The 15,249-nt window shown below is 56.8% G+C and overlaps 1 protein-coding gene across 2 annotated transcripts; it reads right to left on the reverse strand.

Moving 5' to 3' along the window:
• Positions 1–390: 390 nt before the first annotated feature.
• On the reverse strand, positions 391–15,210 carry CASP9 (caspase 9). Of its 2 annotated transcripts, none has more exons than XM_045859943.1 (9): positions 14,975–15,210; positions 11,655–11,928; positions 9,670–9,704; positions 8,546–8,722; positions 8,043–8,132; positions 6,734–6,881; positions 2,988–3,167; positions 2,269–2,378; positions 391–1,202 (listed from the first exon to the last, which is right to left on the reverse strand). In XM_045859943.1, the coding sequence occupies exons 1-9, from the start codon at positions 15,104–15,106 to the stop codon at positions 1,113–1,115; spliced, it is 1,236 nt and encodes a 411-aa protein (XP_045715899.1). In that variant the 5' UTR covers positions 15,107–15,210; the 3' UTR covers positions 391–1,112. The 2 variants fall into 2 exon arrangements, with proteins under 2 accessions (XP_045715899.1, XP_045715898.1); XM_045859942.1 differs by having other exon boundaries at positions 11,532–11,928.
• Positions 15,211–15,249: the final 39 nt, after the last annotated feature.

Raw genomic sequence — 15,249 nt, forward strand, 5'->3', positions numbered from 1 at the left:
TTGCGAACCATCCTCATGGCCAGGGCTCTGAGAGCAAGAAAGAGACTGGGACAGGACACTTTCAAAGACCTCAGGGTTGGGGCCTTCTCTGGGGAGGCCCACGGGGTCACTGTCCCACAGCATGGCCACCCTGCAGTGCAGGGTCCTTCTGCCAGGAAGGCACCTGCAGGCCCAGGCGGCACTCAGAAGGCCAGGGCCCAGGCAGGCCCCTCCCCTGGCTGAGGGCGCTCCCCTGGGTGAGCAGCTGGACCTCTCTGAGCACGCGGCTCCCACCTCACTCACCCCCCGGGATGGGGGTCAAATGAAATGTTTCCGAAAAAGCCAAAGTCTCCTTTAGAAGGAATGACAAAGAGTCGAAGCGAAATGATGAGGGGAATAGGTCAAAGAGAGTCCTTTTCACCTAAGATTTATTTTTTGAAGAATACTGTATACAGGAAAAATAAGTAATTTTTAAGACATTATTTAAGATTCACAGATTACAGCTGTTCAGGCCCCAGGAGTCCTAAACCTGCTGATTTGGCAGAGATGATGGTTGGTTTGTAGCTAAAAACTACCCCCCAAGTCCAGTGGTTCTCAGGTGGGGGCCCCCAGGGGGCACTTGGCAATGCCTGAGACATTGCCGGTGGTCACCACTCAGGGGAGATAGATGCTAATGGCATCCCGTGGGTAGAGGCCAGGGACGCTGCTCCGGGTCCTACACGCACAGGACACGCCCCCACCCCACCCCGCAAAGGATCATGGGGCCCCAGGTGTCAGGGGTGCTGAGGCGGAGAAGCCCTGCTCCGGAGCGAACACAGGGACCACAGACACGGTCACTGGCCAGGCAACCAGCCACGGGTGGAAAGCCGCATGTTGTGTCCACGGTGTTCTTCTCCTCTTCCTCCGTCGTCAGTCCTTTGTCCTCAGTGTGGATGCTGCCGAGAGTGTCTGCTGCGGGTGGGGAGGAGCAGACCCTCCAGGGGCTCCAGAGTCCTTCCGCCCGTGACAGCCGCCCGTGACAGCCGCCTGTGACAGCCGAGGTTGAAGGGAAGCCCAGGTCTCCGCCGACGCCGGGCGAGGGGGAAGGCAGGCTTGGGGGTAAAGGGCGAGGCAGGATCGGGGCCGTGGTTCCATTAAGTTCGAAAGAAGAGTTTTTTCCGGAGGAAATTAATGCAACCAGGGATCTGTTTGTAAACCCCTTTCTCGGAAACAGCATGAGCGACCTGTGAAAACACGACCGCACGGAGGTCTGTGAGTTCTCTCCATCGAAGGAAGAACTCCCTCGACTTCCAGAATCGGGGAGCAGCTGCGGGGAGCGTCCCCTGCATTGGCAGTCCTAAACGGCTCTGCCTGAGCCTCCTTGGGGGCCGGGGGTTCCAAAACTAAGCAGTCAATACAAATTTAGGGAACTCAGAATCTAAAATTTCAAAATTCAAAACTTCACAAAGTCCCGATCAGATTGAAAGCCTGGCTTGAAGAAAAGCTGGGAGAAGTGGCAGGACCCGGGAGCTGGGCACACTGCTTGGCCCGGGGACCCCCCACCCCGACCCCACGAGACCCCGGGCTGCCCCACGAGACCCCGGGCTGCCTCTGCGGTTCACCTGCCCAGGGACACGGCACGTGGGGGCCCTGCACTTGGCTTTCCTTCTCCACTGTGCTCGGCAAAGCACAGAGGTGGAGCCTCCTCCCAAGAAACGAGCAGGCCCAGCCCCTTCTCATGGCTCAAAAACACCTGAGCAGAGCAGGTGAGACCCACAAGTGCTCTGGGTGGGATCTCACTCACGAGGCTGGGGCACCATCAGCCATCCTTTCCCATTCTCCCATTGGGGGCCTCCCGAGAAGGGGACACACTAAAGAAGACTCATGATTCTTAAGGGTCGGGAGCAGCCCTGGCCGGTGTGGCTCAGTTGGTTGGAGCGTCGTCCTGCAGAGGGGCAAAGGGTGCAGGGACACAGGGACAGCCCCACGACCTGCTTTCAGAAATGCAACACTCTGTCCACTGAGCCAGCCAACCCTGGTGCTAAGGACTGGCCCTGTCAGTGCAGGGAGTAGAGGGTGTCAGCCTGGGGGCCTCAAAGAAGCCAAGGATGGCAGCCCTTGGAATAAGGGGCAAACGTCACCGCAGGCAGTGACAGGTTGCGTTAGAGAAGCAAAAGCACTGACTCCATGGCAAGCCAAGGTGCAGGTGTGGACGGGGTCTCTCCACCTTTTACCTTCGGTCTACCTGCTCCCCCCGCCTCCCTGCCCTCCCAGCAGCCGCCCCTCCCCTTCCCAGAAGGCGGGGCTCACCCTGAGCAGGAGGCTCTGCAGGTCTTCCGAGTGAGCCCACTGCTCGAAAACGCCATCCAGAGTCTCCACATACCAAGAGCCACGGTTGCGGTCCCTCCAGGAGACAAACCCTGCGGAAGGAGAAAGGCTGGGCTTGGTTGGGAGGTGGTGCAGCTGCCGCCCCACGCAGGCTGGCCGGGGCCTCCACCGGTCTCTGCCGCATTCACACCCCCAGCAGGAGCAGCAGCCGGCACCGCTGCACTCCGCCTCATGGGGACCCCATCTCATCCTCAGCGCCACCTCGTGACATTGGTTATGACTCCAGTTTTCCCACAAGGAAACCGAGCCTCAGAGAAACCAAGTGACTCCCTCAAGGGACACGAAAGGAAGGACACTAACACCTGTCCCACCTGCTATGCGCCGGGCACCTTGTTAATTCCCACGGCAACCCCTGAGGTATGATTATTATTCCCATTTTAAAGATGAGAAAATGGAGGCAAGGCCAGGAAGAGGGTGAGGCACACAAGCCCAAGGGTGTATTCCTCCTTAAATTTAGTATCCTAGGCGCCTCACCGACTGGCTCAGAGAGGCCCAGAGAGGCTCAGAGAGGGAAAGTAACTTGCTCAGGGGCACCCAGGTGGCAGGAGGCAGGATGAAGACTCACGCCCAGGTGTTTCCTTTCACAACCCAATTGCTTCTAAGACAGATGGGGGCGGGGGCTCACTGGCTGATGCGCTCACCTGGGAAGGTGGAGTAAGACACGAAGATGTCACTCGGCGTGGGCAAACTAGACACGGCATCTGGCTGGTCACAGGCACCTGACTTGTCGAGGAACGGGGCAGCGTCTGGCTCCGGGTTCCCGCCAGGGGCCCTGTCCTCGGGGGCAGTGGAGACCACCTCAAACCCCCGGTCTCTCTGGTCTGCAAGAAGCGAAGACAGACAGGACGTGTCACTGAACCCAGACCAGAGCTCCTGCTCCGTGCGGCCTGCCGCCGCCCAAGGCCGCCGACTCCCTCCGGAGCAGGGCTCCGGTGCTGGGCGAACACGAGCAGGAAACCGAACAGAAGCTTTACTTCTTTCTAACAACAGAAGTTGTACACGTTCATTAAGTAAACTTGGGGGGGCGGGGGGTGGGAAGATGCAGAAATTTACAACACAGCTACAACAAGCTGCAAGGCGCACACCCACGAGAACCGAGTAGAGGGGTCCAGACAAACCCCGCAGACAAAGGTTCGCAGCGGCATTATTCACAACAGCAAAAGGCAGAAACAGCCCGAGTGCCCAGCAACAGCTGAACACGTAAAACGGTGCCCTCACCCAAACTTGAAAACGCCCAACTGCGAAAACTTGTATTAAGACTCGTATTTTGTGTAGCTCAGTGGATTGAGCGTGGGCTGTGGACCAGGGGGTCACTGGTTCGATTCCTAGTCAGGGCTGTGTGGGAGACAGGCACACATTGATATTTCTCTCCCTCTCTTTCTCCCTCCCTTCCCCTCTCTCTAAAAATAAATAAATAAAATCTTAAAAAACACCATATAAAACTCATCTTTTTCCCCCCCATAGGAATAGTGTAGAGGAAACTGTCCAGAATACACACAGCGCCCCCTTTAGGACGACCGGGGAAGAACACTTGCCGTCCTTGGCTCTGCCTTACCAGCAGCAGGTGGAGCTGAGGTGTGGCTCCAGCCAGGCCCCTCTGCAGACACGCAGGACCTCAGAGGGTGCATGTGTACGTCCCAAGCTCACTCCCCCTTGCATTCCCTCTATTATTGTTCTACTCTACCCTTAGTACTTCTGAAGCTATTTCAAACCCTTTCATGTCATCAAAGAAGGCGTCGAGTCCCAGGTAGCAGGAGCCAGGGAGATGCTGACAGCTTCTGACCCTGTCATTTCCTAAGGAAACAATTCATGTGGAGGCGGAAGCCTCTGTTTAAAGCCCCCTGTGGCCACGAGAGCCAAAAGCTGGGTCTCACCCGAAGGGCCGACGCCGGGGGGACGGTTTCGTGGGTGAGAGCACATCACTGAAACGGAGGGTTAGAAGACCACCCGGACTAGCGATGATGAAGACCCTGGAGGTGTGGGGATGCACTTTAGGGGTTATGGCAGATGAGGGAAGCAGACTGACAGGCTGAGGTCAGGCTCGCAGGATCCTGGATGATTTTAACTTGTCGTTTTTTCCATCTTTTCAGTCTTAAAATCCAACCCCCCCACCCAAAGCGGCGGACCGCCTGTAAACAGCAGGAGGGAGGGAAGGCCTGGCTCACCCAGGGGAGGTGGGGACCCATCTGCAGGAGACAAAGATGAGACAGAGACAGTTCTGACAACCCCGTAATAACAACTCTGACATCTGCTGACCTCTCACCCCATACAGCTGAAGCTCAGAAACTTGGTGATTTGTCTCCGTTCCCACAGTCCCCGGGGCAGGGGCCAGGATTCTGCCTTATATCTTCCTGCCTCTCACCCCCGCCCCCTGCTGCACTGCACAGAGGCCCCAAGCCCGCAAAGGTGGCTTCTGAGACGTGCGAAAGCTGGACTAGAGCTTGCTCAGGTCACTAGGGCTGCTGGGTCCCCCAGGCAGCCAGTGCAGCAGGGGGAGGGGGCACTCCGGTGGAATGACTTAAGAACAGCCTAAGGGGATGGGGAGGGCCGAGGGACTGCCCGTGGAAAACAGGGCAGACACAGTAGGATCCGAGAGGGGACTACAGGGGAAGAAAGAGTGGGTCAGGCAGGGGACACCAGTCTGTGTCCATTCATGTGCCACCCTCATTCTGCAAACCCGATGTGAAGGCCTAGCTCCAAGGTTCTGTGCTTTACGCCCAGCTCTGTTCTTAAAGAGCCTCGCTGATTCAGACCCCCTGGGAGGCGGGACTGACGGCCCCACAAGCGTCAACACGCAGCGGGAAGAGCCGCTGCTCCCTCCGTGCATAACCACTGCAGCAGCACTTGGAGCTTCCTGCCTCCTCTCAGCACGAGCTCTAAAATTCTGAAGGGGGGCACCCAAAATCAAAATTCTGAAGGGGGGCACCCCAAATCAACAGCTCGGCCCGACAGAGGCCACAGGGCTCTGGCCAAGTGCGTCACCACGCTGTCTGTCGCCTTCTCCCATGCTACTCGCTGCCATTCTGCACCGAGGTGACCTATCTGGACGCACGTTTTCCGCCCAGGCGCCTGCACGGCCTCTTAATGAAGAGCGTTGGAGGGTTTTTAAATTCTTTCAGATTGTAACCACAGCAAACTTTAAAATAGCCACGTAAGAATCACCAAAATCCAGGACAGACTGTCCGATGCATGTACACAGGACACTGCCAGACACTGATGTGTCTCCGCCGTTTCTCTGTTTCTGTTCTCAGCGGACAGGCCGCCCCCATGTGGCAACAGCGTTAACCACAAGGTCGCACAGCCTGCTGAGTGCTAAGCAGGGACCAGAACTCCACAGGCGGCTGCGTTCTAGCAGTTGGAATCCTGCTCTTCCCCGGGAGCTGTTTTGGTGAGATTTTTAACAGTGGGAGTCTACGTTATTCCGAATTTTACTGAAAGATATTTTCATGTGGTTCTATTTCCAATTCAAATTCAAATCATTACAATCCACAGAAGATGCAACCAAACCGTGAGCTTTGTGCCGAACCAGGCCCAGCTGCAGGGCGGACAGGCCTGGCCCTGCCCTCAGAGAGCTGACCAGGGGCTGAGGCTGTCTCAACACCATGAGACAGTGTGCGACAGGAAGGAACAGGCGCTGCGGGAGCTCAAGGGCCAGCGAACCCTGACTGTTCAAGGAAGCGGGTGTTTGGGGAAGACTTCCTGGAGGCGGTGACAGTAAATGGTAGCCAGAAGGAGGGGTGATTAAGAATGGTCAGGAGACGAGGCAGAGGATGGCACATGGAAAGGCCGAGGAGCAAGCCGGAGCCTGTGACATCCTGGGACGGTTGAGCGGTGCTGGGGCGGGCACGGCACGCCAGGCTTGGGGAAGCAACGTAGCGGGGGGCCGGATCCCCAGGGGCCTCGTAGGCCCCACTAAGGAGTCCAGAGACACGGCAGAGTTCCTCCATGCCCCTGAGAGGGGACACTGGGATGAGCACAGGGCTGGGAGATGGGCTAACCGTGACGTTCCCAGAAAGCTGGCCTCCCTTTCTCTGGGGGAGTGGGAAAGAGGCCTAGTGGATGGAGGTCAGGAAAGTGAAGTTTTTCTTTCTCCTCCACTTGGTTCCTTTTTGTCGAGTCTCAGGGGTTGAAATCACCAAAGCTGCGTGAGCCTCTGATTCCACTGCATCGTGAGACCGAGACTCCTGCCTCCGAGGGCTGGAGAAAGCTGAGGCCCACTCCAGCCAACACAGGCGCCGCCATCTGGACAGCAGCCACCACATCTGGGGCCCTCTGACTGCCCGGGGGGACCCAGGGACATCTCGAGGGGCTGGATGGGAAGAAAGCAGGGGGGCAGCAGCTCCTTCCCCACCAGATTCTTCTGCAGGGGGCCTGAGGACCGGCCTACCTCCGCCACAGGCCTGGATGAAAAACAGCTTGGGCTTCCCTCTCAGGCTGGGGCAGCCAGTTCCATTGAAGATGTTCACAATTTTCTCAATAGACACAGGACCTCCATCTACGCCATAGACGGCCCCGGGGAACTGGAGGTGGCTGGCCTAGAAGACCGAGAATCCTGGTTACGCAACCAAGAAGTCGAGTAGGAATCCAACAAACCATTCAGAAGCTCTGGGGCGGGGGGCGGGGGAGGGGCAAGCAGTTAGAAGGTCGCAGCCAGGGGTGCAAGGCTGCTTTAGACAGAGCAGGTTGGCTCTGGATGGGCCCTGGTCAGCTTCCCTTCCCCGGGGGTAAACTCAAGTGCCTACAGGGGCCGAGAGAGCCTAATTGGAGAGTACCAGCTCTCCAGGGACTTGTAAGACATCCACATTCCTGGGCCCCACCCAGACCTCCTAAATCAGAAACCCTGAGAGAGGAGACCGGCAATGGGGGCCTTCAGGTGCCTCTGATGCCGCTGAACATTGAGAACCCCGGCTCCAGAGCGGTTCTTCTCAAACGTTGCGTGCATGGGGACCAGTGAGACTGCAGGCTCTGAGTGAGGGGGGAGGGGGCAGGGCCAGGAGTCTGCATGTCACCAGCTGCCTGGTGATGCCCACGCTGCTGGTCCCGGGGCCACTCCAGGAAGGAAACAACCCAACAGGCAGCCCCCGCCCAGCTACTGGCCACACAGCGTGCTCCAGGAGGAGGCTGGCCCAGTAAGGCCAGACCTTTGTGGTTTTTCAAGAAAAGCTAGAAATCCTAATTTTGGTGTATAACCCAGAGGGGGACTACAGACCCCCAGCGTGTAACCTCTGACCTTCCCAACCCTCAACTTAAAAGATAAGGAAACTGGGGCTCAGGACGGGGTACGGCCTTGGGCACGATGACGTAGCACATGAGCGGCCGAGCCCAGAGTTGGTGCCAGGGTCCTGACTCACAGCCGGCAGCAAAGGGCCCTGAACCATGCCCAGCAGGACCGGGGCAGGAGCTGGGAGCTCTTACACGCTGCGCCGGCTCTGAACCAGATCCGGGAAAGGTGCTTTGTGAGCGGAGCTTGCCTCCCCGCTGCCTCTCCCAGGTGCCTTCCCCCAGGAACAACCCCCGCCACCCAAGTGGAGAACCCAACTCCTCCGAGGGCCAGATGGCTCCCGAGAAAACAGTGGGGGGTGGACAGGGCCCCCTGGCTCTTCCCACCAAGCGAAGGGTGTCCTGGGCACAGGAAGGGACAGGGTTGTCAGTACAGCCTGTCCCAGGCGCCTGCCCGGGAAGCTGAGGCCTCCCACCTGGCAGCCGTGAGAGAGGATGACCACCACGCAGCAGTCCAGGGCGCCGTGGTCCCGCCGCGCCAGCGCCAGCAGGGCCTGGCCCATTTGCTGCAAGGAGAAGGTTGCTTGAGCCAGAACACTGACGGAGTGGGTCCCCATCCCGAGCCCACCTGCGCACCGCGGTGGAGCGCCGCCCCTGCTCCCAGCGCCAGTGCCGAAGTGACAACACTCACGACAGCCACCATTCTCAGGGCAAAGCTGCTGTGCTCGAGCACTGAACGCTCACAACGACCCTGGGAGTGAGTCCTGTCCTTGGTGTCCAGACCACGAAGCACAGGCTCCGGGGTCGCCCCGCAGGTACCGGGACAGCCGGCCCTCCACCCGGGGCTCCCTGAGTCTGAAGCTTGAACTGCTAACCACGGAGCAATACTGCCTCTCGTGGTCCCACTGGCCCATGGGCTGGTCCTGGGGCATCGCTTGCTCTCCGGGTCCCTGTCTCTCTGCACGGACAGTGGCCGTACCTTGGCGGTCAGGTCGTGCTCCACCTCCACCTCGAAGTGCAGCGAGTGGAAGCGTCTCCGCAACTTCTCGCAATCGACGTTGGAGCCGGAGCGGGTGCTGAGCCCCGACGTCGGGGAGAAGTTCACGTTGTTGAGGATGAGGCAGCGGCCACAGGGGTCTGCATCCAGGATGTAGGCCTGCCCAAGCACAGGGACCCCGGTGAAATGGGGTCTCCCTGCCTCCCTCAGGAGGGCAGGCCACCCCCTGGCTTTCACTCGTGTGGCTGACAGTCTGGAGCGACGACACAAGCAATGGGGTCTGCCCGCCCTCTGAAGGAACAGCGGGGTCCACCCCCGGCGCTGCTGCAGGGCACAGGCCGGCAGCCTGCAGCCAGACTGCGGCGGGCGCCGGCTGTGTGATGCGCAGCCGGCCAAGCTCCGGAAGGCACACCGGCTCCCACACAGCATTCGGGGACGGGAGCCGCTACCTTAGACATCCGACGCCCGTAAACGTGCACCCCTAAAGGACCTTACTGGCCGCCCAGTCTAGGGGAGCACCTGAGAGTCATATGGGTAACTCTGGGCAGACCCATGCCCAGGCCCGCCCTCGGAGCACCAACGCCACGACCCCCCCAGGCTCAACGTGTCCTATGTAACCCTCTCTGGCAGTAGCCTGTTCTTTTTGCTTATGGTGTATTACACTATTTATACCAAAGACTTATATGTTCCTTTCTAGAACTAGCCTTGATGGCTCCACAAGGGTGAGAAACTTAAGCGGTCTGTCCGCAGGTGTCCCAGCACACAGGCCGGGGCTGGCACACGGGAGTCACCCAATACATGCTGTGAATGGGAGTCAGTGACTCAGATTGGGGGGGGGCAGTGAGGCCACAGCCGATTCTGATGCCCACACCTCACTAGGCGGGACCCCTGACTTCCCAGGGGAGGAGAGAGCAGGGCTGGACAATCTGCTGCAGAAGGAGCTGTGCCCGAGTCAGGGAGCCGGAGGGGGCCCGGGCCCAGGAGCCTCCCTACAGCCGGGCTGGGTTCCCTGGGTTCCCACAGTGGCTGCGGGAAAGGGTCCGGGGGGTGAGGAGCAGAAGGACCCAAAGCCAACGCAACAGGCCCCGAATCCCAGGAAGGCTCACCAAATCAGCGTTTCCCCTCGGTCTCTGCTGCGCACCTGGGGGTGAGGGGAGAGAGAGAGACAAAGAGGGAAAACGTGAATGGCAGGGTCCAACAGCGGAGGGGCACGGGACTCTGTGAGGACCGCCCCCACAGACACGTGGGAGCCCTCAGACAGCGCCGGTGGGAGGGAGTTACGCTGCACAGCCGCCTTGGAGAACTAGTTAGAAGTTTCTAACAATCAAATGCCCACCTGCCCTCCAACCAGCAATTCCATTCCAAGGTGGACGTATACCCAGGAGAAATGAATGCAACGGACACAAAGAGACTTGGCCGCCAACGTCACTGCAGAGCTACCCATAATGCCTAAAACTAGAAACAACGCAAAGGTCCATCCACGGGTCGACAGATAAACGAGCCGCGACACAGCCGGACAAAGGAACACCCCGCAGCCTGCACGGGGATGAGCTACCGACACACGCAGCCCCATGGATGACCTCAAAAACACTATGCCGGGCTACAAGAGCCGTAACGTGTGTATGTATATATGGTGTGGTTCCGTTTACGTACAATTCCAGAACAGAGGAGCACACGGGAGCCTCCAGGAGAGACGATGGCCCCACTCTGTGGAACCCTGGGGACCCAGCACAGAGTAGGGCCTCAGCAGATATTTGCAGACTGAATAATTGAGGAAAATGGTCATTTATTGCTCCAATGCCCAGAGGTTTCATTTCCATTGGCTAAAAGTCAACAAGCCACCAGCCTATGGGGCCGAGGGCTAATTTTTCTTCTGAAGCAACAAAAACACAGTGGCTACCTCCAAGACACGTGGGGGCCTAAACTCAGGACCCGGCGACGGTGACGTTCCTTGCTGACAGCAGACCTGGACCTCTTGTTGGGGACTAGTTTCTTGCCAATGTAAAAGTCACGCCAGGAAAGCAATCACATCCCATGTTTAAAAAAAAAAGAAAAGGTTTTCCCTAGCCTGAAGGCTTGTATTGCTCCACAGACTTAATTCTGAAACTATTGCTCACTTCCAAAATTCCACTGCACCCCCAAAATGGAACTACTCTCCACCGCTGAGGAATTCATTCGCTTCTCAAATTCACAACAATGACCCCCAAAGTGAGAAGGCAGCGTTATCCAAATGGCAGAATAAGAATTTCCTACCGCCTTCCCCCGCAAAGGACCCCGAGACTGACATTGACCCACAGACAGGAGCGCCGTGGCGGAAGTTCAGAGCCCACTGAGCCCATCGGTGAAGACAGGAAGGAGCCACGTTTCTTCAAACACAAAGACAGCAACACAAGACTTCAAGGAACATGAAAGACCAGGAAAACATGACACCGCTAAAGGAGCACGATACTTTTCCAGTAACCGACCCCAGAGAAATGAAACTCTGAGATTTGCCCAAAGAAGAATTCAAGCTCGTTGTTCAAAGGGAGTTCAGTTAGCCACAAAGAAACACAGAAAGACAATTCAACGGAATCAGGAAAAGAACATACAAACAAAATGAGAAGTTGAACGGAGAGCTAGAAATCGTGAAAGAGAAAACGAACAGAAAATCTGGAACCGAAGAACCTGATAAATAAAATGAAAAAAAAAAAAAAAGCAACAGAGAACATCAATGTCAGACTTGAGCAAACAGAAGACGGAGTCTCTGAGGCGGAAGAGAAGTCCTTCGAAATTCCCCGTCCAGAAAAGAACACGTGCTCTTCAGAGGACGGGCTGCCAAAATTCAATCTTCTGAAGGCCTGCCAGCATACCCCGCCCATATTCGATAGGAGTCCTCAGAAAGACAACGCCAAAATTAAATTCTGAGTTTCAGCCTGCCCGGCTGCACCGATGGGCACAAGCACCTCCCAGCCACCCTTTCAGTACTCACAGACACCACCGAATCCTCCAGAAGGAACATCCGCTGGCCTGAGCATGTCTGGTCTGAGAACCTCTGGTCTGAGCTCGGTGGGACAGAGCTCTTCAGGCCCCAGCACTACTGGGGTGAGTTTACCTGGGGTCAGCTTCGGTGGGTCCTGCCTCACCCCTCTCGGCTCCTCCAGTCCGAGGCCCTCCGGGCCGACTACCACAGGCTGCAGGTCCCGGGGTCTGATGGCCTCAGGATCCCGCTTTGCTGCTTGTCGACTGGTTCTCAGCATTGAAGCCAGGCCGTGCTGGCCTGTGTCCTCTAAGCAGGAGATGAACAAAGGCAGGGCCTGACTCCCTCGAGTCTCCAGATCCGTGATCAGCTGCCTGGCCTGGTCGCGCCGGGACCCAGAGCCCGCCCGCTGTTTGGAGAGAAGGACATGACACTATTACTTACACGCTTCCCTGTGACTCTCACCTTGTCCCCCTACGTCCCTGATAGCATATATCTAAACAATCAGGCAAGGAAGCAAAAGTTGGCCCTGCCTTGACTCATCTATCCATTCAGTATTTTGGAAGCATCTACTATGTGCAGAAGTGCTACAAATACAGAAGCAAACCATCTCGGTCCTCAGGCAGCAAACGTCACATGGGGAATGGAAACAGACAAATCGCCAAGGACACAGCGAGGAGACGTGCCCCAGGAAAAGAACATGGGACTGGGGGCACACAACTCAGTCCTGGGCAGTAAAAGAGGCTTCCGGCAGGGGCCTTAGCTGAGGCACTAGGGAAGATCAAGAAGCGAACAGCAAGACGTGAAGATGAACGCAGAGGCTGAAGAGATGTGGCCACAAGCCCAGGAACGCTGGCAGCCTCTCGAAGCTGCAGCGGGCAAGGAATGGATTCTCCCCTGAGCGTCCAGAAGGAAGCAGCCCTGCTGACACCGTGAGTTTAACCCCTTAGGACTCACTTTCAACGCTTGACCTCCAGAAATGCAAGAGGGAAAAGGTGTGTTGTCTTTAAAAAAAGAAGAAGAAGAAGTGAATAGTGAATTCAGAGAAATGGGAACCATAAGTCGGAGTGGGAAATAGTAGCGAAGAACGAGGCATTCGTGTGGTCATGCCAAGAACGCTGCAAGAAGCCACTGAAGAGTCTGAAGAAGAGGGTGACAGAGTAGGATCTGCCATTTAGAAAAATCATCCTGGGGGCAGGGTAGACAGTGACGGGAGGGAGCCACAGCCAGGTCAGTTGGTGGCAAAGACAGTGCAGCTGGAAAAGAGGAGTCAGAGGGCAGACCAGAGAAATAAGGAGGGAGAATCGACAGGACCTGGCCATTGACTGGGGGGACTGTGAAAATGGAGAAATGGTCAAGGTGGGCAGGTGTGGGGACAGTGAGGCCAGGCACCGAGATAAGGAGCAGGGTGGGAGCAAGAAGAAGATGCTGGTTATCTGCTGGTTGTCTTCGAGGCCCAGCACTCTGAAAGCTCCTCGGGGTAGAACAAGATGCCCCCCTGCCCTCAAACGGTCTACAGCAGCGCTGTCCACGGGAACTTCCCAAGACGATGGGAATGTCCTTTATCGGAGCTGTCCCATATCACCCACACGCAACTACTGTGCACCTGGGTCCTACCACTGCAGAACTGAATTTTTTATTTTGTTTAATTTTAATTGCTTCAGATTTACAGTTACGTAAGGACATGTGGCTAATGGCTACTATACCAAACAGCAGAGACACATAATGTCACGGAAAAGATCATTCTCAGCAGCAAAACTGCTATCTGTAGATGGGGGTGTTTCGACTTCCCTCAAGAGTTACTGAACACTCACGATAAGGTAGGCACTTGTTAAGTGCATCTTTCCCTTAGTCCCCCTCGACAACCTGAAATTACAATCCCCCCCACTGTACGGAAGAGGGAGAGTGGGTCACCAAAAGGTGCTGCAACTTGCTAACGTGTGACAAAGCCAGGACGAGGGCCCACGCCCACGTGGCCCCAGAGCCTGTGTGTTTGTCAGCCAGCCCAGGTGCGATGGAATGGTGCCTGCTATTCACATAGCATTCTTTAAAAAGCCTGAGTTTGTGCAGACATTTAAAATCAGGTAATTATGGATTGAGCACGGGCTGCGAACCAAAGCACCACAGGTTCGATTCCCAGTCAGGGCACATGCCTGGGTTGCAGGCCACGGCCCCCAGCAACCACACATTGATGTTTCTCTCTCTCTCTTTCTCCCTCCCTTCCCTCTCTAAAAATGAATAAATAAAATCTTTTTTTAAAAAGGAAAACAAATCAGGTAATTAGACATCAAAATCAAGATTCCCAGTTTCTCTTTAACAACATGACAGATCTGGCAATACCAGACCAGAATTCCGGCGGGACCACACCCTGCTGGACCTGGAGGGCAGGACAGAGGCTGCCCGTTGTAATGCCCACCCATTGGGCCTCCATGGGCATTCCAATTGGTGACCCCTTTTATGTGCCTAAAAGCAAGGATTTGGCCTCACACCATCTCCACGCCTCAGCACAGGCCATGCAGCAGGTGCTCCTAAGACTTCTTTTAATTATTATTCATTGGTAATTTCCCAAATGACACTTGTTCTATTAAAAACTTCCCACTGGGTCAGGCCCAACTTCTGGGTGAGGCAGAAACTGGACACTCGGCCTGCAAGCCGCCCACGGGGCACTGGCCAGGGGCCTCCACGAAGCCACGCACACCCACTGTGCACCCCTCCTGTACCCATCTGACCTCACAGGCCTGTGGCGAGGGTCAAATAAGACCAAGACATGAAAGTGCTTTTAAAGGGAATCGCCAATGTTTAACCCTATTCTTCCCTCCATCACCTGCATAAGGCAGTTCATCTCCAAAAGCCCTTACAAAACCTGAACTTAATACATGAGGGGCTGGCCAAGGAGGGCAAGGCCCAGCGAACTACCACACATGAGTCCTTACTCCGAGCCTGACACTACTCTTTCATATCCTGTATCTCAGCCCTGAGGACAAGACAACTGTTGCCCCCATTTCACAGCCCAGGAAACTGGCTCAAAGAGGGTGTGGACTGCCCAAGGACAGGGTGCCAGGCAGTCTGCCACCCAAGTGGGTGCCGTGGACCTTCATGCTAGAGGAGCTGAAAACAAACATGCCTCCTTGCTGGCAAAAGCCCGGCGCTGCCGCAGCTCACGGTGCACACCGATGGTGCAAGGCGCGGAATCGCCTTAGCAAAGCGGTGTCCGGGACTGCTTGGTTTGGCTGGGCAATTTAAGGGGCTCGCCACCGTAAGGAAAAACCGGATTCCCACACAATGGTTCCCTAAAGGCGGGGAGCTAGTGATTGGCACAGACTGGGGAGCTCGGTCATTAAGTTACTTTTTGGCTCCAATAACCCTCTCCGCGCGGCCTCGCTGTCCCCAACTGTGAGAGAAGTCTGCGCAAGATAAGAGCAGCAGTGCGTAGGCTGGGAGGGGGCGGGGCGCACCTGGATGTCTTCGATCATGTCTGGCTTGAAGAGCTGGCGGTTCAGCAGGACGTCCCAGAGATCAGCCACCTGCAGCTCGCGGACGAGCTGCACCCGGCATCGCCGCAGGAGCTGTCGGTCAGCCTCGTCCATGGCAGGTAGGCAGCGGGAACCCGGGCCGCCCTCGTCCACTTCCGGGCCTCGGCCGAAGCGCCCAGCCAGCTCCCCAGGAACCGCCCTCGGGCGGGCCACAGCGTTGCACCCCGCCCCGGTGTACCCCTCGTCCCCAGGGTCCC

This window comes from Phyllostomus hastatus, unplaced genomic scaffold (assembly GCF_019186645.2).
Source record: "Phyllostomus hastatus isolate PE091 unplaced genomic scaffold, TTU_PhHast_1.1 phas_scaffold_182, whole genome shotgun sequence".
NCBI classification, from domain to species: Eukaryota; Metazoa; Chordata; class Mammalia; order Chiroptera; family Phyllostomidae; genus Phyllostomus; species Phyllostomus hastatus.